We start from the raw sequence: 20,558 nt of genomic DNA on the forward strand, positions 1-20,558 counted from the left end.
TGGTGTAGGCTAGGCTTAATACTGCCATGGGCGAAAGCAAATCCTAATGTGCAATGCCCCACCCAGCCAACTGGTAACCATGGCCATAAGTTAAGCCCACAGAGCCACCGGGTCCCACTGGGGGCTACCCAGCGGATTCCAGGATTATATTTCCAGTTGGAACTGGGCCACTGAGCAGACTGAATGGGGTGATAGGTAACTTCCAAGATTTGTATGGTCTCCAAATCCAACTTCCTGTTCTTTTTGTTCCCAGCAAATAGTAGCAGAGGCAATCAACTATCCTTTCTCAGGAGTCATCCAGAAATATTCATCCCAGACCTGGTAGTATTGCTCAAGGTACCGGGAGGCCTTGTCCCCCTTTTGTAAGGGAGCCCTTTTCCTCTTTAATTTTCATATATGAGGTATAAGCCTTTGTTATCTCCATAAGGCTGGTGTTCATGTTAAATGTAACCCTCTGTCCCTGGCCCATTGATGGCTTCTTCTTACACCAGGAGAGCAAAGAAAGGTTATGGTTGGTGAGAGAGAGGGACGGAGTGGCGATACCCACTAGGGGAGTCTGTCCATTACCGACAGGGGCATAGCCCCACATGCCCAAGTTCAGAATTGCATTGGTGAGGCCGCGCAGCAGGAGTCATTTACCCAGCTCCATCCTGTAGAGGGCTCCTCCAGGACCTCGTTTTCTTCTTCCTCCTCAGAATGATCTTGGTTTCCCATGGGTCAATGGGGTCCTTCTGGGTGGTCCACTCAGCGTCCTCCGGGTCAGCGTGGTATGCCTTCTTCGCTCTGGTGTGATGGATCAAGGGACAATACCTGCAACTTTAACTGCAGTAGTGGTAGTTAGAATAACATAAGGGCCCTTTCACCAAAGGGCTAGCAAATCATGTTTCCAATCTTTGACCCATACTTGGTCACCAAGTGTAAACTCATGAATCTGTTCCCCAAGGGGGAACGGCACCCTTTCTTGTACAAACTTAGTTACCCGATTTATTACCTTACCCAATTCCATCTGCTGTGAAATCCTATCCCTCCTTACCTGAGGCAAATTTGTTGACACCTGTTTTATTATGGGAGGAGGCCTCCCATACACAATTTCATATGGAGAATAGCCTTGGGACTGTGGGGTCATCCTGAGTCTGAGCAGAGCCATCGGAAGCAAGTCCACTCAGGAGCAGTCAGTCTCTCTGATCCACTTGGAGAGTCTCTTTAAGTGTCCAGTTGGTTCATTCCACCATCTCAGAACTCTGGGCCTATATGCAGTGTGCAGTTTCCATTTGATGCTTAGTTGTTGCACTAAATAGCTACAAAAGCCGGGCCATTGCCTGATCCAATGCTGGTAGGAAATCCAAATCTGGGAACCATTTCCCTAAGCAGGCACCGGGCTACTTCTGAATACCTGGAAGTTTTTGTCTGAATACCTGAGAGGCAGCATTAACCTGTGAGCAGGCAGCATGGCCTAGGTGGGTCGCTCCACTTGGCAGTTCCCACCATCTCAGTCTTGATGGCCCCTTCCGCTTTGGCTAACCCGAGAGCTGTTGTCCCTGTTTTATCAGGCTAGTGCCATCAGTATATAGGACCCAATTAGGGTCTGGAACCTTGAGCCCTTCTTTAAAACAAACCCCAGATACCTTACCTCCTCTTTGTAGATCTGTGCCTTCTTCTTTGACACCCGGCAACCTGCTTCCATCAACAGCTCTAGCAGTGCATTTGTCCCTTTCCAGCATTTTTCCTTGGTCTCAGGCAGCCAGCAGCAGGTCATCCCCATATTGTAGGAGCTGACATCCATACTCTTCTGGATGGAATGAGTCCAGATCAGAAGCCAAGGCTTCCCCAAAGATGGCTGTGGAGTTAGCCTTTGTTATCTGGTGCTCCCGACTGGATCTTCCCATTCAAAGGCAATGATGGGCTGTGACGCTGGGGCGAGGTGTATGCAGAAGAAGGCATCCTTGAGATCTAGGCAAGTGTAAACTTTAGTCCTCGGTGGGAGGAGGCTAAGCAAGGTATAGGGGTTTGGAACAGTGGCGTGTAAAGTCACAGTAGCCTGGTTGACTAGCCTGGGATCTTGTACAGGCCTATAGTCCTGTCCTCCTTCCCTGTTGACTGGCAGGATTGGCGTATTCCAAGCCAACTGGCACTCTACTAGAATGCCTGCTTGTTTCAATCTATTGATGTGGGGCAATATGCCGGTTCAGGCCTCCATCCATAGCGGGTACTGGCACCCTCTAACCGGGATGGTGCCTGGTTTGAGTTCCATTATCACTGGGGCGTGATGTTCAGCCAGCCTGGGGGGAGAGGGGTTGTCTTCCACCCAGATATCAGGGAACAATTGAGTTAGCTCTCTCATGCTCTTCCGGCCCACCCGGTTCTGCCTTCAGAGGCTCCTGCAACCTCCACTCATCTTGGGTTGGCACTGAGAGAGGGCAAATAAGTCATAGAGTCCGTCCAGAAGGTGGGCCTCTCCTCAGGGGAGAAAGTCACCTGTGCTCCTAGTTTGGAGAGCAAGTCTCCCAACAGGGGTACTGGGCACTCAGGAATGTAGAGGAATTCATGAATCACTTGGTGCCCCCCCCCTCCCCCCCGCATCTGACATTTTCTGGGCTGGCAAAACGATTTAATCATCTCTTCTCCCGATACCCCAGTTACAGCGGTAGTCTTTTTGGACAGTGATGCTACAGGTTTTGTTACTACCGACAGTTCTGCTCCTGTATCCACCAAGAAGTCAGTGGTTTGGTCCCCCACTTTTAAGGTTACCATGGGCTCTCAGGGACCTGATATCTCTGAGCCCTGGCAGCCCTAGTTAATTTCCAAGTCAGCAAGCCCCACAACTGCGGGAGCTTCCTCTTCCTTCCTTGCCTTAGGGCATTCATCCTTCCAGTGGCCAAAACCTTGGCACCGGGCACACTGGTTTGGCTGTAACGGGCCCAGGGCCTCCCTTGGGACAGGCTGAAGGACTGTCCTGTCCCTGGGGCAGATGAGGTTTTCCGGAGGGCCCGAGATAGACTTTCCCAGAGCAGCAGCTTGCACTGTAAGTCTCTCGTCTGTTCTCTTTCGTTCCCTCCGGCTCCTTGGCAGAGCGCGGTCTCTGCTTAATTCCTTCTCCCTCCCCTTGTTGTACTCACCGGGAGAGGCGGGTATAGCTTGAGCGGTTAGGTTGGAGCCGGATCCTGGAAGTGTTAGCCAGAGGCTTCTGTCACCGGGATCGGAGCCTGCCCAAACGGCGGCTCTACGAACTCCGGGAAAGCTGGCGGAGGAGCAGTGGCTGTTGCAGAAATTTCACCTGGCCCTGGATCAGGCATTAAGGTGGCCTCCGGTCCTGGTGAAGCACTGGGAGGCAGGCGTGTCATTATCCAGCATCGGGGAGGGGTCAGGTCATCCCCATACAAATCCTGTAGAATTTCCTTTTTATCATCAGTCAATTTTTGTGCCATTAATATTTTTCCCTTTCCCTTCTAGATACAGAACCTTGTCCAAGTAAGAGGCTCTCAAGCTAACCCTAGCCATGAGTCAATAGATGGATATTGATCCAGGTGTCCTGGCTCTCCTGTGACTACTGTATAGATTGCTTCTACTATTTTTAAGTTCACGGTGTTCTCTGGTGGCCATCCTGCTCCCATAGGGGTCCATTCGACCTCACAGAGTATGTGGAGGCAGTTAGGCTTCATCTTCACCCCATAGTCTCCTCCTAATCCCTTCTTTAAATTTTTAATTATGCACTCCAATACAGTTGCCTTAGATTCACTTCCCCACATCTTGCTTACCTTCTCAGACCTTCTTCTACTTTTCCTTTTCGTTCTGTCTATGAAGTTCTCAGTACCCTATGTACTTCTGATATTTCCACTCAGTGACACTTAAATTGCCATTCTGCCTCCTTCCTAATTGGGGTGAGAAGAGCCTTACCTGCCAGATCCCAGAGGGAGAAGGGGGATCAGCGTGTCTTCACCTGCCGGTCAGCACAGCTGAACCAGAACATCACATGGTCCAAGACTGTTTCTCCCTTAAAGTCCGTTCTGCCTTGGTGGGCTTGAAAACACAGATGGGTTAAATATCCCATGTCCCAGGCCATCTCTGGAAAAGCCAATTCATACTCACTTCTGTATCCCCCTCCTTCTAGCCTCACAATTCCGAGGGGGTCAAGAATTTCACAGCAGATAGGACACCTCCTGGGGGAGGTCAGAATAAGAGCATACAAGGACCAGTTTCCTATCCTAAAAATCCCCTGGCGATTGCTTGGTAATAATCTTCCCCGAGACGGCATGGACACACCTCCTAAATGACCTTCACAAATTTCCTTCCTAAACCCTAGCACGCTCATCGACCTGTGTACCAAGCAATCACCGCCTGCCTATTCCAGGCTCCTGTGGGTCCCCGCTCCTTCTAGTCCCTCCCAGGGGGGTGATCAGGCCCCCTCTTCCACCCTGCTGGGTGGGTTCCCCCTCACCTGAGCGCTCAGTTCCCCTGCTGCCGTCCACTACCTGCTGACGTGAAAGGTCCGGGCGTTGAGAAGCAGAATCCTTCCAGAGGGGCAAGGCACTCCCCCCCCAGGAGATTCAAGCTACAAAGCCTCAGGGTGGCCTCAAATAAGACCTGTCTCCTCAAAATGAGGAGTTTCCTGGCCCATGCACCAAATGTTATAGTCATGCTTTCCGGGAAACAAACTCACTCAGAAGGACAATGCAGATACTGGAGTGCAGTTTATTACACCGGCAGGCCCAAGGCAGAGTCTACTCTTAGCCAAGGACCCCGACCAGCATTTGTGAAAATCTTTTATACCCCATGTGTACGTGTCCAAACCCACCAGCCCAAATCCCTTGAGGTTTACAAAGGAAGGGTAAATACAATCACAACAACCCCATCATTCACGTGTTATGTGTTCAAACAGTTAATAATCAATAAGCCCAAGGTTATATTCCAACCAGTTAATAACCGATAAGCCTGTGGTTACATTCTGATAGATACTGTCCGGAGGCAGGGGTGATTAGTGTCTGCTTTCTCTTAACCTGGATGTGATCTTCAAGATTCCCCTGCCCAGAAGGGGTTTTATCCTTCCATTGTCATTCCCACAGGCTCTAAGCACAGAGTTCAGAGTCCATTGGGGAGGCGGCCTACACGCTCAGAACAGACAGGCCTGAGATGGAGTCCAGGCCCTTTGAATTCCTTCTTCATGGAAAGAATACATCTTAAATCAGAATTATGCAACAACTCTAGAAGGCAACTGACATTGCAGTCCCTCAACTAGTTCTTCTGGATCCATCATTATTGGAGATGTTGAATAGTACTGCATCTCCTTTAAGCTTTGAATTGATGTAAAAAGAAAGTCTTTCAAGTGGCTGCTACTTGCTTCCAATTTTACCTTAAAGGTCTAAGAAAAATTCCAGGACACTATTATAAAGTTTGTGCAGACTGTCGGATTAAAAAAAAGTCACAACTTAAAAGTTGAGAGTTATGTTTTATTCGGCAGAAATTTTTAGGACTTAAGCCCAGGAGGCAGCATCTCAAGTAACCCTGAGAGAACTGCTCCGAGGAATGTGGAGAGGAGTCAGGTTGTATGGAGGTTTGCATCAAAGGGCAGGAAGTCTGAACATCAAAGGTATTTTTGTGAATTAAAGAAAACCAGATATCTCAAGTTAAGGAATTTGGTGATTTTCTATATATGAGAAAAATGAAAGAGTCTGGGTTTTCAGAAATCATTTCTTTCGTATGCATCTCAGCTATCTAGGGCCAGTATCCTGCCTTTTTCCCTCAGTGCTAACCTTAGTAAGTGGCTGCTGGATCACAGGTTGTTCTTCCTGGTTGCCCTGGAGGCCTGGAATCACTGATGACTGTAGCATCCTTGTTTACTGAGATGGCAGGAAATACTCCATTTCTCAAGATCTATTATAAGACGGGATTCAGGCCTGAAAGAAATAGCCAAAACTTAAGTCCTTCCATCCCTTAATATACTCTTCACAGAACTTTAGTTTTCAACAGCCCTTCAGGTTCTGTCTCAGCAATTTCAATGCTGTGAAATTGGACAGGTGAGATACCACAAATAGGGAAGACAATGGGGCCCAGGAGGCTGAGTGCCTTGCTAGGAGTTAGAAAGACACTTGATGGAAAAGCAGGCACCAGACCCTGACCCCTCTGCCTCCCAAAGTCTTCTGGAGATTGGACAGAAAAAACAGGTGGCAGGAGAAAAGAAATGGAAATGAAAATAGATCTGAAGTGAGGTGGAGGGTTCGAAGGGGAAAGTACAGAAGAAGGCAGACATTGAGAGGTGGAGATAAGGTAGTAGAAAGGGTGAGGGACCGCTTCCAAGGAGAGTGAGATAAGGCAGCATATCCGGGGCTGCTGGTGAACCTCATTCCCTCAATGTCAAAACTAGACCAGAGAGGAGGAGGTTTGCTCAGGGATGTCCAGTACTTTGCCACGTGGACACTGGAACCTGAATCCAAGTCCTTTGATCCCATTCCTGGGATCTTCCTTCAGTTGATCACAGAGAAGATGGGCCAGAGGGCAGAGACCAGAGAAGGCCTGAGGCAGGCAGGGGCAGAGTCCCAAGAGGAGTGGATAGAGAGCTCTGCCTAAGTCTGGCAGAGTCCAGGTGGCTGGGTCCCTACAATTTTCAAGGGCCCCTAATCTTCCAGCTTCTGCTTTGAAGGCAGTGAGGGGAAATGCCTCCTGTCCCCAGCCCAGTATTCAGGGACTTTTGGAACCTCCCAGAGATGGTCAGGGGCTTTTGGAAACATCATGGCAAGAATCAAACATCAAACGACTGATATTTCTGAACAGCCACAATTTCTTAAGAAACATTCAGAAACACTGGAAATGAAAATGCTTAAAGAGCAGGCAAAATCTGTTGAGTGGCATTCAGGAGTTACGGAAGCATTTGGAACCTCTCGGCTCTACAGTCTATTCAAGAGTCATAAGTCTGGAAGACCCTGACTTCAGTTCACTTCAGTTCAGTCATTCAGTCATGTCCGACTCTTTGCAACCTCGTGGACTGCAGCATGCCAGGCCTCCCTGTCCATCACCAACTCTCAGAGTTTACTCAAACTCATGTCCATTGAGTCGCTGATGCCATCCAACCATCTCATCCTCTGTCTTCCCCTTCTCCTCCTGCCTCCAATCTTTCCCAGCATCCAGTTCAGTTCAGTTCAGTTGCTCAGTCGTGTCCGACTCTTTGTAACCCCATGAATCACAGCACACCAGGCCTCCCTGTCCATCATCAACTCCCAGAGTTTACCCAAACTCATGTCCATCAAGTTGGTGATGCCATCCAGCCATCTCAACCTCTGCCGTCCCTTTCTCCTCCTGCCCTCAATCCCTCCCAGCATCAGGGTCTTTTCCAATGAGTCAACTCTTCGCATCAGGTGGCCAAAGTATTGGAGTTTCAGCTTCAGCATCAGTCCTTTCTATGAACACCCAGGACTGATCTCCTTTAGGATGGACTGGTTGGATCTCCTTGCAGTCCAAGGGACTCTCAAGAGTCTTCTCCGACACCACAGTTCAAAAGCATCAATTTTTCGGCGCTCAGCTTTCTTCACAGTCTAACTCTCACATCCATACATGAGCATTGGAAAAACCATAACCTTGACTAGATGGACCTTTGTTGGCAAAGTAATGTCTCTGCTTTTGAATATGCTATCTAGGTGGGTCATAACTTTCCTTCCAAGGAGTAAGAGTCTTTTAATTTCATGGCTGCAATCACCATCTGCAGTGATTTTGGAGCCCCCCCCAAAATAAAGTCTGACACTGTTTCCATTGTTTCCCCATCTATTTCCCATGAAGTGATGGGACCAGATGCCATGATCTTAGTTTTCTGAATGTTGAGCTTTAAGCCAACTTTTTCACTCTCTTCTTTTACTTTCATCAAGAGGCTTTTTAGTTCTTTACTTTCTGCCATAAGGGTGGTGTCATCTGCATATCTGAGGTTATTGATATTTCTCCCGGCAATCTTGATTCCAGCTTGTGCTTCATCCAGCCCAGCATTTCTCATGATGTACTCGGCAAATAAGTTAAATGAGCAGGATGACAACATACAGCCTTGATATACTCCTTTCCTGATTTGGAACCAGTCTGTTGTTCCATGCCCAGTTCTAACTGTTGCTTCCTGACCTGCATACAGGTTTCTCAAGAGGCAGGTCAGGTGGTCTGGTATTCCCATCTCTTTAAGAATTTTCCATAGTTTATTGTGATCCACACAGTCAAAGGCTTTGCCATAGTCAACAAAACAGAAATAGATGTTTTTCTGGAACTCTCTTGCCTTTTCGGTGATCCAGTGGATGTTGGTAATTCAATCTCTGGTTCCTCTGCCTTTTCTAAAACCAGCTTGAACATCTGGAAGTTCACGGTTCATGTATTACTGAAGCCTGGCTTGGAGAATTTTGAGCATTACTTGACCAGCACAGGGGTCTTGTCAAATGAGTCAGTTCTTCACATTAGGGGGCCAGAGTATTGGAGTTTCAGCTTCAGCATCAGTCCTTCCAGTGAATATTCAGGATTGATCTCCTTTAGGATGGACTGGTTGGATCTCCTTGCAGTCCAAGGGACTCTCAAGAGTCTTCTCCAACACCGCAGTTCAAAAGCATCAATTCTTCGGCGCTCAGCTTTTTACTCTCTTTTTACTCTTTTACATTTTTACTCTCACAACTCTCCTATCCCTACACGACTACTGGAAAAACCATAGCTCTGACTAGACGGACCTTTGTCAGCAAAGTAATGTCTCTGATTTTGCTTTTTAATATGCTGTCTAGGTTGGTCATAACTTTTCTTTCAAGGATCTATCCTGCCTTCGACTAACTCCCAAGGGCGCCATGCCCACGCAGTTCCTCGACTATTTTCGGAAGTGTTCGGGGTCATCCCACTAGAAGGCGCCCTCTGGCGGCGGAAATTGTCACCATTTCCACCCCTCCCCATGCCCCGGGTTGGGCCGGCACGCGCAGACGCAGTTGCGCGCCGGCGGCCGTTCAGACCGGATGTGGTTGCTGCTGAGGTCACTTTCCGGCGGGTGACGGTGCGGACGGGTCAGAAGCGTAGAGGCGGCGGCAAAATGGCGGCGCCTGAGGAGCGGGATCTAACCCAGGAGCAGACAGAGAAGCTGCTGCAGTTTCAGGTAGCAGCGAGCACTCGGTGCAAAGAATGTTGCCGCGGGCTAGGGAGTGGGTCCCTAGAGGAGCCCAGAACCCTGCTCAGATTGGGCCCGAGATTCTTCTCAAACCAGCAGACGGCCCCCTCCCCCCCCAGCCGCCAACTGCCCTGCTAGGTGCCCCCGGCCTCCGAACCTCTGTCTGTCCCCGGCCTTCCAGGAATGGCTGCGGCCAGACCTGCTCTCGCTCTCTCTCATCAGAGGGTCAGCTCTCCAGGTTCTCCTTAGCGGTGCCCGTTCTCAGCCATCCTTTCCAACCAGGTTACCGGTTGGACCCTCTCCGCCCACGACTCTGGATCCGCTGAGATGCTTAATCCCCACCGTGGAGTTGGCCTCGTTTCGAGTCTCTCAGAGCCTTTCACCAATTTCCCATGCCATTCCTACAAACATTTATTGAGGGCTTTTTAGGTGCCAGGCCCTGTGTCGGGCGCTTTGGTAGGGTGGGGGCCATTCCTGCCCCCACCCTAAAGGTGTGGGAGGACACCTCGTGTTGAAACAATGCAGCATTGTAAATGTCATCTGTGCCTTCTGAGGGGGTTTATTTCCTGGAGCTGATTCCTGGACTCTCGGGCTTGACTCTGCTCGAGGAGGATGGATGGTACACTTGCTGCAGTCTGCCTCGTTTTGGTGGATGTGTAGGTTAAAAACTTTTGACACTAAGCACCTTATCCCTGAGCTGGAGAATCCGGTTGGAGGAAACTTAGGTTTCTTTGGGTCTGTGTTACCCTAGTGGGTACCAGTTTATTTCTACAGTACATATCTTAAGCGTTTACCCCCTAAGGACGTTGTGGAGATCACAGTGAGTTTATGAATGTTTAAAGGACTTCATAAACAGTAAACTTCTCTCAAACAGTATTGCAACTGTTAATCCTTATTTAACTTAGGGTAGAATTAAAGTTTGTGGTACACTTATTTCCTAATATAAACTGTGCTAAGTATTCATTAATCCGCGGTATTTACCAAGAACTGTAGTGCTCAGGTGATAACACCAAATGGTTAGAATACCATTTATTGAGTGTGGTGTACTTAGCTAAGTACTTTGCTAAAACACTTAGCATACTAATGTATTTTATACAACAGTTTAATTGTTTAATACAACAATTGTATTTAATACAATGGCCCTATGAGATTCATATGGTTACAATCTCTATTTTAAAGATGAGGGATATGAGGCTTAAGAAGTAACATGCCTAGTTTACACAACTAGTAGGTAGGTTATGGTGTCAGATTTAAAACCTGGTCCATTGAATTTCCTCAGCATTTCCTGAGTTCTTGAGGTGATACTGTGCAACACGTGGAAGTAGCAGTGTGCAACTGAAAGTGGAATGCCTGTGCTTTAATATTGTTTTTTTTTTTTTTTTTCCTTTTTGTAAGTTCTAGCTTTTCTGTGGTTTCCTTGATTTCACTGCAGTTAATTTTGAAGTGTTTTCTCTTAAATCAAGCAGTGGGTTGGAAGCATATAGATTGGAAAATACTGTCATAGAAGTAGTTGACATTTGATTGGAGTTCTGAGTAGACAAATTGATGACACAGCAGATTAGAATTAGAATGAATAAAGAGTGGACAACTTGCTTCCACTTGTTGGTAGACCACTAATTTCAGAGTTTTGTTTAACTTTTGGCAGATCATTTTATTCCTTACAACTCTTGAGGCATAAGCCCCCATATGGTTTTAAAGTGTAATGAGGTGATGTGAACCATAAGTCTTGAAGTACTAACTCTTTAGGTCCTGGAAGAACATGAATATGTGGTAGCATTTCTGGGATAAAGTGCGTGGAAACCTCTGTTTTTGTCTTCACTGGATATTTCTATCAGTAAGAGAGGTTAGTAGCAGGTTAGAATTGTATTGATTGCTTTATTTAATAAGGCAAGTACATTTTACATTTGTGTATTCTCTAGGCAGTAGCTTGGATCAGGTTCATTATCCGGATTACCATTAACACTCTGAAATTTACTAGGTGTTAAGCATTATACCAGGTATTTGATGTACATTAACTCTTGTAAACCTTTTTGTAACACTGTAAGGTGTTAACCCCAATTCAGTTTATTGACGAAGAAACAGGTTCTATGGGGCCAGGTAACTTGGTGAAGTAGTAAGTGACAGAGATTTAGAAATCCATACCCATAGCCATCTTGCCTATAAGCTAATGGAGAAGCCAGATATATACATAAATAATGGATATTTTTCAGTATATTAGTGCTCATAAGTATAATAAACATAGTGGTATAAACCAAGTGCTGTGGAAATTTAGGGAATAGTAGTACTGATGAAGGTGGGAGGGGTAAAGAAGATGGCTTAGCAGTTACCATTAAGTTTCTCCTGTGCCTCAGGCATGGTGCTAGATAGTTTATAACCATTATGCTTAATTCTCACAATAGCCTTGTAAAGGTGCCCCAGGAGGTATGCCTCCTAGGTAAGGAAATGGGTCTATTGAAGTATTTTCTCCAGATAATTAAGCTATTAAGTAGTGGGGATGGAATTAGAATTAGAAATCTAGTGGGTCTGGATCTGAACTTAAAGGCTGGTCTCCTTCCACTGTTCTTTGCCACTTTGGAATGAAATAACTGGAGGTGGGCAGGAATATGTTCAGAGCTGAGGTATGTCTATGAAATAATGTGGAATGTGTTTGTTGTGATGGATTTGGAGAATTGGAAGTTGAAAATAAGACTGGAAAGGTAAATTAGAGCCAGATTTTGGAGGCCTTTCAAAGCAGTGTTCAATGGTTTAAACTTTAATCTGTAGGCGTGAGGAGCCACCAAAGGTTTTTTCTAACTCTGGAGTGAAATAACACTGGGTTTCAAGCTTGCGTCACTAAAAGTATGGAGCATGTGCTTGGACTCTCCACAGGGGTCAGAACAGGACGACACTGCTAGGAGTCAGTTTTTAATTTGTTGCTTCATTTTGTATATTGAAATTAGCAAAAAGTGAAATGTTTTGGAAATCTCAGGTTTCTTCTATTTCACCTTTTTTGTGACATGTGATTTGATTGGAATTCCTTAGGGTATATATAGCAGGTTCTGAGTCCATCTTCTGTCTTTTAAGATTTTTCTAGTTATTTACTTCTCTTTATTTTGGATCTAGTTGAATATGAATAACTGATGCCATGTTTGTTTTAGGCTGCTTCAAATGGGAAATAATGGGTTTTTAGAGGAGCTAATGCAAATATGGGGAAGGTCATGTGTATTGAAGTCCATTTTTCCAAACTTCCAAGTGTAGCAGACTTCCCGGTATACTGCCTCTAGGTTGTTGTTTGAACACCTGGAAAAGAATGACATGGGCAAAGAGAAGGGACTAAAGGAGCTATGCATGGCCAGGAGAGGAAGAGTTCTTTTCTTCTTGTACAGGAGTATGAAATTTAAGATTTGAAGGTGTTTTTATTTTTATGTTGTTTAAACACTTATCAGGCTTCCCTGGTGGCTCAGATGGTAAAGAATCTGTCTGCAATGCAGGAGACCCAGGTTTAATCCCTGAGTTGGAAAGATCACCTGGAGAAGGAAATGGCAACCCACTCCAGTACCCTTGCCTGGAAAATACCATGGACAGAGCACCCTGGCAGGCTGCAGTCCATAGGGTCAGAGTCAGACACGGCAGACTTGAGTGACTAACACACACACATACACTTATTGAACATTTACTTTATCCAAAGTGCTCTAGATGCGTTGTATCATTAAGTCCTCCCAATAAGCAAGGTGTAGGTTCTGGTGTTGGTGAGTAAACTAGGATCAGGAGATAGTTTACCTAAGGTTAGCAATGAGCTTACAATCCAGAAGTCTGGTTCTCTTTCGTGTCACCTAACACTACCTCTCTGGCTTTAGGTGTTGATTTTGTTTTCAATTACAGGTGAGTGAGTAGGGCCAGTAGAAATAGTATGGGACACTTTTAAGACAAGAGAACACAATAAAGAAAGTCCAGGAGTGTGATTCTAATCCTGGAGGTCATCGCTAAGATGAATTCTCTTAACCTCCTCTACATGAAGATGTGGACATTTTAAGAGAAGGGAAGAAGAATCCCCCAAAGTGGAAATGAACAAGGAGCACCATTCTCTCACTTCCATACCCACAGGTATGAGAGAGAAAATGGGAGAGAGGGCTTCAGAGGGAGTATTTTCAGGGAAAAGCCGAGCTTCAGTTAGAACATGAAAGTGAAGGAAGTGCTCAGGGAATTTAAGGATGGATCTCAGGGATATAGCTGATATAACAGGGCTTTTAATTCTAAACAGAATCTTAAATGTGTGCTAGACTACTTTCCAGGAAGTTTTGGCAGCCCACAGTCTCACCGAGAGGATGTGAGATGACCTGTTTCTCCACATCCTTGCCAGCATATTGGATGGTATCTTTTCAGTTTTTGTCAATCTGGTTAAATTTTCAGAGTCCTTATCTCAATTTGCATTTCTAGTGATAGTGGTAGTTATAATTCTTGATTTTTGTTTTGCAGTCACTTGAGTTTGAACAGCTAATGCAAACACTTGTTTTAAGCTAGTTCAAACGGGAAAGAGTAGGGACATAAGAGTGACGGATTGGCTTATCAGCCTTTGTTTTTAAAAAATAGAATGCGTGTGTCCCACGTTATATGGAAGTTACGTTTTCTGGTTGCCGAATAAAATGTGCCAATTTTCAATTTCATTGTTTTATAAACTCCTGATTGTGGCTGAGATTGAAGTTCTTTTGGCTATTTATGGTTAGTTATATAGATTCCCTGTTTATCCTTTGTTCACTTTCTTTTGGATTATTTGACATTTTCTTATCAGTTTGTACAAGTTCTTTATACTGGACATGTATAGCAAATATTTTCTTTCATGACATCATTTATCTTTGCTTTTATCTCCACTAAACAAGTGTTGTTTAAAATTGTCATCTGATTGCCTTTTTGTTCTTTCTGGCCTTTTGATTGTCTATTTTGTGTAATAATGCCTTCCACTTAATGAGGTTATACAAATGTCTTCTCTTGTTTTCAAAATATTTTACAGAGTTATTTTTAAAATCAGGTCTTTAATCCATATGGAATTAATTTCTGTATATATGACATGAGAAACCAACTTCACATTTTTCCAGTAAAGTCTGTAGGTTAGCTAAATAGTCAGATCTTCCCCCAACTGATTTGAGTAGTCCTCTTTATCATTCTTCTCGATAACCTATTTGCTGGTAGCATTACTGAATTAATAATACCAGCTTTATGTCAAGTGTTAATATCTGAGAGGACAGGACTCTTTGCCTATTATTTTTTAAAATTATTGGTAATTCTTGCAAGTTCTTTCATGTACATTTAAAAATCATTTTGTGCAGCCACGGAATTACAGAAATTGCTTAATACATTAATTTGGGACTGGTTGAAGTTCAGGAACATGTACATTTCTTTATTCAGATGTCACATGTCCTTTAAAATATTTTTGGTAACTTTCTTTCAGATTTTTGTACGTTCCTTATTAAACTTATTCCTAGGTATTTTGTAGTTTTGGTCACCCTGTGAATGGGATACCTGTTTATTTCTAAGTGGTTACCAATAGAAACACTGGAATTTTGTATATTTATCTAGTTTTTTTAAACTTGATCTTCTTTCCAGTTTCTTATCATGTTTTCTGATCATTGCTAGTTTTCTAACTGATAGTTTTGTAGTTTTATGTCTTGGGCTCTTTTAATAGCAGTTTTATTGAGATATAATTCACATATCATAAATTAATCCTTTTAAAGTATACAGTTCAATGGTTTTAGTATATTTACAGAGTTGTGCAGTCATTACCACTGTTTACTTCCAGAGCATTTCTGTCACCTCAGAAAGAAACCCATTAGCAGTCACTCCCCATTCTTTCCTTCTAACCCCTGGTAACCACTAATCTATATTCTGTCTCTATGGATTTTGCCAGTTCTGGGCATTTGGTATTAATGGAATCATACACTACACAGCCTTTTGTGCCTCACTTCTTTCATTTAGCATAATGTTGTCAATATTTATCCATATTGTAGCCTGTATCACTACTTCATTTTTTTTTTATGGCCAGTAATTCATCATGTGGATAAACCGCACTTTGTTTATCCATTCTTCAGTCGATGGCCGTTGTTTTCACTTTTCAGCTTATAAATGCTGCTGCGAGTTTGCATACCAATTTTTATTGGGACATGTTTTCATTTCAACTAGGAGTAGAATTGCTGGGTCACATGGTAACTTTAACTTTTTGAGAAATTGCCAGACTTTTTTCAAAGCAGGTAATACCATTTTCCCTAGCAGTAGTATGTGAAGGTTCCTGTTTCTCCATATCCTTACTAACATTTGTTAATCATTCATCTTTGAAACCTTCCTAAAAGTGTGAGTCGTTATCTCGTTGTTTTGATTTGCATTTGGTGTGCTGCGATTCATGGGGTTGCAAAGAGTCGGACACGACTGAGCGACTGAACTGAACTGACTGAACTGAATGACTTAAATAATGATGAGCATCTTTTCTTAAGCTTATTGGCCATTTAGGGCTTCCCTGGTGGCTCAGATGGTAAGGAATCTGCCTGCAATGCAGGAGACCCAGGTTCCATTCCTGGGTCAGGAAGATCCCTGGAGAAGGAAATAGCTACCCACTCCAGTATTCTTGTCTGGAGAATTCCATGGACAGAGGAGCCTGGCGGACTGCAGTTCATGTGGTCGCGAAAGAGTCGGACAGGACTTAGCAACTAAACAAAAAAGATACTGAATTTTGTTCCGTGTGTTAACGCAGTAAATCCTTGTTGCTTGTCTATTTTATGTGTGGTAGTTTGTAGCTTTTAATCTCATTCTCCTAATTTATCCCTCATCTCTCCTAAGATCCTTCCTTTTTGGTAACCATGAGTCTGTTTCTGTTTTGTATCTAGATTCATTTGTATTATTTTTAGATACCATAGATAAGGGATATGATATTTATCTTTTTCTGTCTTCAGTTCAGTTCAGTCACTCAGTCGTGTCTGACTCTTTGCGACCCCATGCACTGTAGCACGCCAGGCCTCCCTAGTGAGTGAAAATGGAATCTCTCAGTCGTGTCCAACTCTTTGCGACCCCATGGACTGTAGCCTACCAGGCTCCTCTGTCCATGGGGTTCTCCAGGCAAGAATACTGGAGTGGGTTGCCATTTCTTTCTCCAGGGGATCTTTCCGACCCAGGGATCAAACCCGAATCTCCCGCATTGCAGGCAGACGCTTTACCCTCTGAACTACCAGGGAAGCCCTAGGCACTGGCAATAGGGGGAGGAGTGGGTGGCTTTCCAATGACTGGGATGATCCTCCCACTCATTAGCATATGAATTCATTCACAAAACCTATCCGGACCACATTCCATGGCCTGAGCCCTTGCCATCGGCAGTAGCCCACACCCTGAAGCATGGCTTCTCTCTGAATCCTAACAAATCCACCTCTTACATTTTGGCCTGGCTTGAGTCCCGGGATAGAGCTGAAGGACAGGAGGAAAAAGCAGTGGGAAAAATGTGCCAAGGAATCCCCTTCATAGCCTGTCAGAAAATTTGCTAGACACCTGACCGGTGCTCACAGTTTCCGTTGGCCTGATTCTTGGCACAGAGAAGAGTAAGGACAGAAGAACCCCCGCAGGCTTGGGTAACAGCTACTGGGGCCCAGCAGACAGCGCCTTCGGGACATACCGAAGAGTAGCCTCTCCAGAGTTCCTCAGTTGCACCCACTGTTCGCGGGGTGTTCAAGGAAACAAATGAGAGATTGTAAAGGAATTAAGATTTTGTTAGGCATATCCCTCCAGCCATAGGAGTGAGGACTGCCTGCCTTAACCAGAGGTCTTCTGGAATCTGAGGCTGAGCCGCGTGAGCTTTCTGCTGAGTTTGTTTTTCGCTGTCCTGGTTTCCAGCACGATGGGCCTCTTGTCACTTCCCTTGCTCTGAGTTTTCTTCGTGTTCCGCTTCTACCGTGGGAGTGTCACTGAGTTGGGCTCCTGCTGCGCTTGGCCTCCTCCGTGCAGAGGTTGTTTCAGCCAGGATAAACCCGAGGCATGGCACCATAGATGTCAGGCGGGTGTGTGCTCCTCGGTTCTTGCCTCGTCACAACAATGATTTGGAGTGATGGACATTAAAGCCCTCGGCGCGTCACAGCTCTTGGGTCTTGGACAAACCGTGTCATAGCTCTTAGACAAATCAGTGTTACAGCTCTATTTTATTTAGAAGATAGCAGGAGAATCCATCCTTGAAGAAGAGAATAGGGTGGAGGAGCATGCCAATGCGGGGTGGGGGGCGTGGGTAGAGAGAAAGAGCTTATGCATGCGAGGGAGAGAGAGAGAAAGAGCATACGCACGCAGGAGAGAGCGCGAGACCCATCACCAGCTCCCGGAGTTTACCCAAACTCCTGTCCATTGAATCGGTGATGCCATCCAGCCATCTCATCCTCTGTCGTCCCCTTCTCCTCCCGCCTTCAATCTTGCCCAGCATCAGGGTCTTTTCAAATGAGTCAGTTCTTTGCATCAGGTGGCCAAAGTATTGGCGTTTCAGCTTCAACATCAGTCCTTCCAGTGAACAGTAATCAGTGATCAGTCCTTTCAGTGATCAGTCCTTCCAGCCATGTGGAGATACCCCATGTCCAAGGTCAGAGAAACCCCAGTAAGATGGTAGGTGCTGGAGTGGCTGTGAGGAGATACCCCACACCCAAGGGCAAAAGAGAAGCCCCAGCAAGATGGTAGGAGGGGCGAATTCACGTTTAGAATCAAGTCCCATTCCCACCAGAGACTCCTAGAAGGCTCAAACAAACCTTGTGTGCACCAGGTCCCAAGCACCCCACAGAGACTCAACACAGAGATAGAACTGTGTTTGAGCATCTCCTGTGGACGTATGGGTCAGCAGTGGACTGCCGCAGGGAAAGGGGTCTGGGTGTGGGTATGGCATAAGTCCTCTTGGAGGAAGTCACTATTAACCCCACCATAGAGCTACCAGAACTTACACAGGACTGGGAAATAGACTGTTGGAGGGTAAACAGAACCTCGTGCACCGGGACCCAGGAGAAAGGAGCAGTGACCCCACAGGAGACTGTCTTGGACTTGCCTGCGGGTGTCCGGGAGTCTCCGGCGGAGGGGTGGGTTGGTGGTGGCCTGCTGCAGGGTTGGGAGCACTGAGTGTAGTAGTACACGCATGGGGTCTTTTGAGGGAGGTCCCCATTACCTTCATTACCTCCACTATAGTTTGGCCCCAGGTAAATAGCAGGGAGGGAATACAGCTCCACCCATCAACAGAAAATTAGATTAAAGATTTACTGAGCGCCCTTTAGAACTAAGACCCAGTTTCCCCCTCAGTCAGTCTGTCCCATCAGGAATCTTCCATAAGCCTCTTATCCTTCTCCATCAGAGGGCAGACAGACTGGAAACCACAATCACAGAAAACTATCTAATCACATGGACCATAGCCTTGTCTAACTCAGTGAAACTAAGCCATGCCATGTAGGGCCACCTAAGATGGATGGGTCTTGATGGAGAGTTCTGACAAAATGTGGTCCACTGGAGCAGGGAATGGCAAACCACTTCAGTATTCCTGCCTTAAGAACCCCATGAACAGTATGAAAAGTCAAAAAGATAGGATACTGAAAGATGAACTCCCCAGGTCAGTAGGTGCCCAATATGCTACTGGAGATCAGTGGAGAAATAACTCCAGAAAGAATGAAGAGACGGAGCCAAAGCAAAAACAATACCCAGTTGTGGATGTAACTGGTGATGGAAGCAAGATTCAATGCTATAAAGAACAATACTGCATAGGAACCTGGAATGTTAGGTCCATGAATCAAGGCAAATTGGAAGTGGTCAAACAGGAGATGGCAAGTGTGAACGTCAATATTTTAGGAATCAGTGAACGAAAATGGACTGGAATGGGTGAATTTAACTCAGACAACCATTATATCTACTACTGTGGGCAAGAACCCCTTAGAAGAAATGGAGTAGCCCTCATAGTCAGCATAGTTCGAAATGCAGTACTTGGATGCAATCTCAAAAAGGACAGAATGATCTCTGTTGTTTCCAAGGCAAACCATTCAATATCATGGTAATCCAAGTTTATGCCCCGACCAGTAATGCTGAAGAAGCTGAAGTTGAACAGTTCTATGAAGACCTACGAGACCTTCTAGAACTAACATCCAAAAAAGATTCCTTTTCGTTAAAGGGGACTGGAATGCAAAAGTAGGAAGTCAAGAAACATCTGGAGTAACAGGCAAATTTGACCTTGGAGTACAGAATGAAGCAGGGCAAAGGCTAATAGAGTTTTGCCAAGAGAAGGCACTGGTCATAGCAAACACCCTCTTCCAACAACACAAGAGAAGACTCTACACATGGACATCACCGGATGGTCAACACCGAAATCAGATTGATTTTCTGTCTTACTTGGTATGATGTTTTCCAGGCCCATCCATGTTGCTGTAGATAGCAATATTTCATTCTTTTTTATGGCTGAGTAATATTTCATTGTACATATGTGTGTGTGTGTGTGTGTACACACTGTAGCTGAAGTGTAGTTGGTGGACAATATTATATAAGCTACAGGTATTCAATATAGTGATTTGCAAGTTTTAAAAGTTATACTCCATTTAATAGCTATTATAAAATATTGGCTTTATTCCCTGTGTTGTATGGTATGTCCTTGTAGCTTATTTTACACATAGTTTTTTCGTACTTCTTAATCCCCTGTCCTTATATCATTCCTCCCATCTTCCTTCTCCCCACCAGTAGTCACTAGTTTTCTCTCTGTATCTGTGAGTCTGCTTCTTTTTGTGTTATATTCACTAGTTTATAGTATTTTTTTGATTCCACATGTAAGTGATACTGTATAGTATTTGTCTTTCTCTCTTTGACTTACTTAGCTTAACATAATACCCTCCCAGCTTCTCCATGTTGCTGCAAATGGCAAAGTCTCACCTTATTTATTTATTTATTTTTAACCTTTTTTAATAGATCAAAATTTTTAAATTAATTAATTATTTTGATTGTGTTGGGTCTTAGTTGCTGCACTGGGCTTTCCCTAGTTGCCAAGCAACTAAGGGTCTACTATCTGGTTGCAGTGTATTGGCTTCTCATTGCCGTGGCTTATCTTGTTGCAGAGCACAGACTTTAGGGTGTTTGGGCTCAGTAATTATGACACATGAGCTTAGTTGCCCTGCAGCATGTGGAATCTTCCAGGACCAGGGGTCAAACCTGCATTGGTAGGTGGATTCTTTACCAGTGGACCACCAGGGGAGTCCAAATTTTGACCTTTTTTGTTTTGTGTTTTTCAGGTATATAGCCAGGAGTGGAATTGCTGGGTCATATGGTAGTTTTGTTTTTAGTTTTTTGAGAAACCTCCATACTGTTTTACACAGTGGCTACACCAATTTACATTCCCACCAATGGTGTACAAGGTTACCCTTTTCTCTATATCCTTGCCAGCATTTGTTATTTGTGGTGTTTTTGTGATAGCCATTCTGAGAGGTGTGAAGTGATAACTCATTGTGGTTTAGAC

The 20,558-nt window shown here is 44.9% G+C and overlaps 1 protein-coding gene and 1 long non-coding RNA gene across 3 annotated transcripts in view; one reads left to right on the forward strand and one right to left on the reverse strand.

The window, feature by feature from the left end:
• Positions 1–442: 442 nt before the first annotated feature.
• Positions 443–9,536, reverse strand: LOC133062238 (uncharacterized). Of its 2 annotated transcripts, none has more exons than XR_009694130.1 (3): positions 9,258–9,536; positions 5,748–5,891; positions 443–822 (listed from the first exon to the last, which is right to left on the reverse strand). It is a non-coding gene; the product is annotated as an uncharacterized LOC133062238 (long non-coding RNA). The 2 variants fall into 2 exon arrangements; XR_009694131.1 differs by having other exon boundaries at positions 9,300–9,361.
• FAF2 (Fas associated factor family member 2) overlaps positions 8,962–20,558 on the forward strand; it is a 60,175-nt gene continuing 48,578 nt past the window's right edge. The window contains exon 1 of the mRNA XM_061150976.1: positions 8,962–9,088. Coding sequence (XP_061006959.1) covers positions 9,026–9,088 — 63 coding nt within the window. The 5' untranslated portion in view covers positions 8,962–9,025. The remainder of the gene's footprint in view (positions 9,089–20,558) is intronic.

Source organism: Dama dama, chromosome 9, assembly GCF_033118175.1.
Source record: "Dama dama isolate Ldn47 chromosome 9, ASM3311817v1, whole genome shotgun sequence".
Classification (NCBI taxonomy): Eukaryota; Metazoa; Chordata; class Mammalia; order Artiodactyla; family Cervidae; genus Dama; species Dama dama.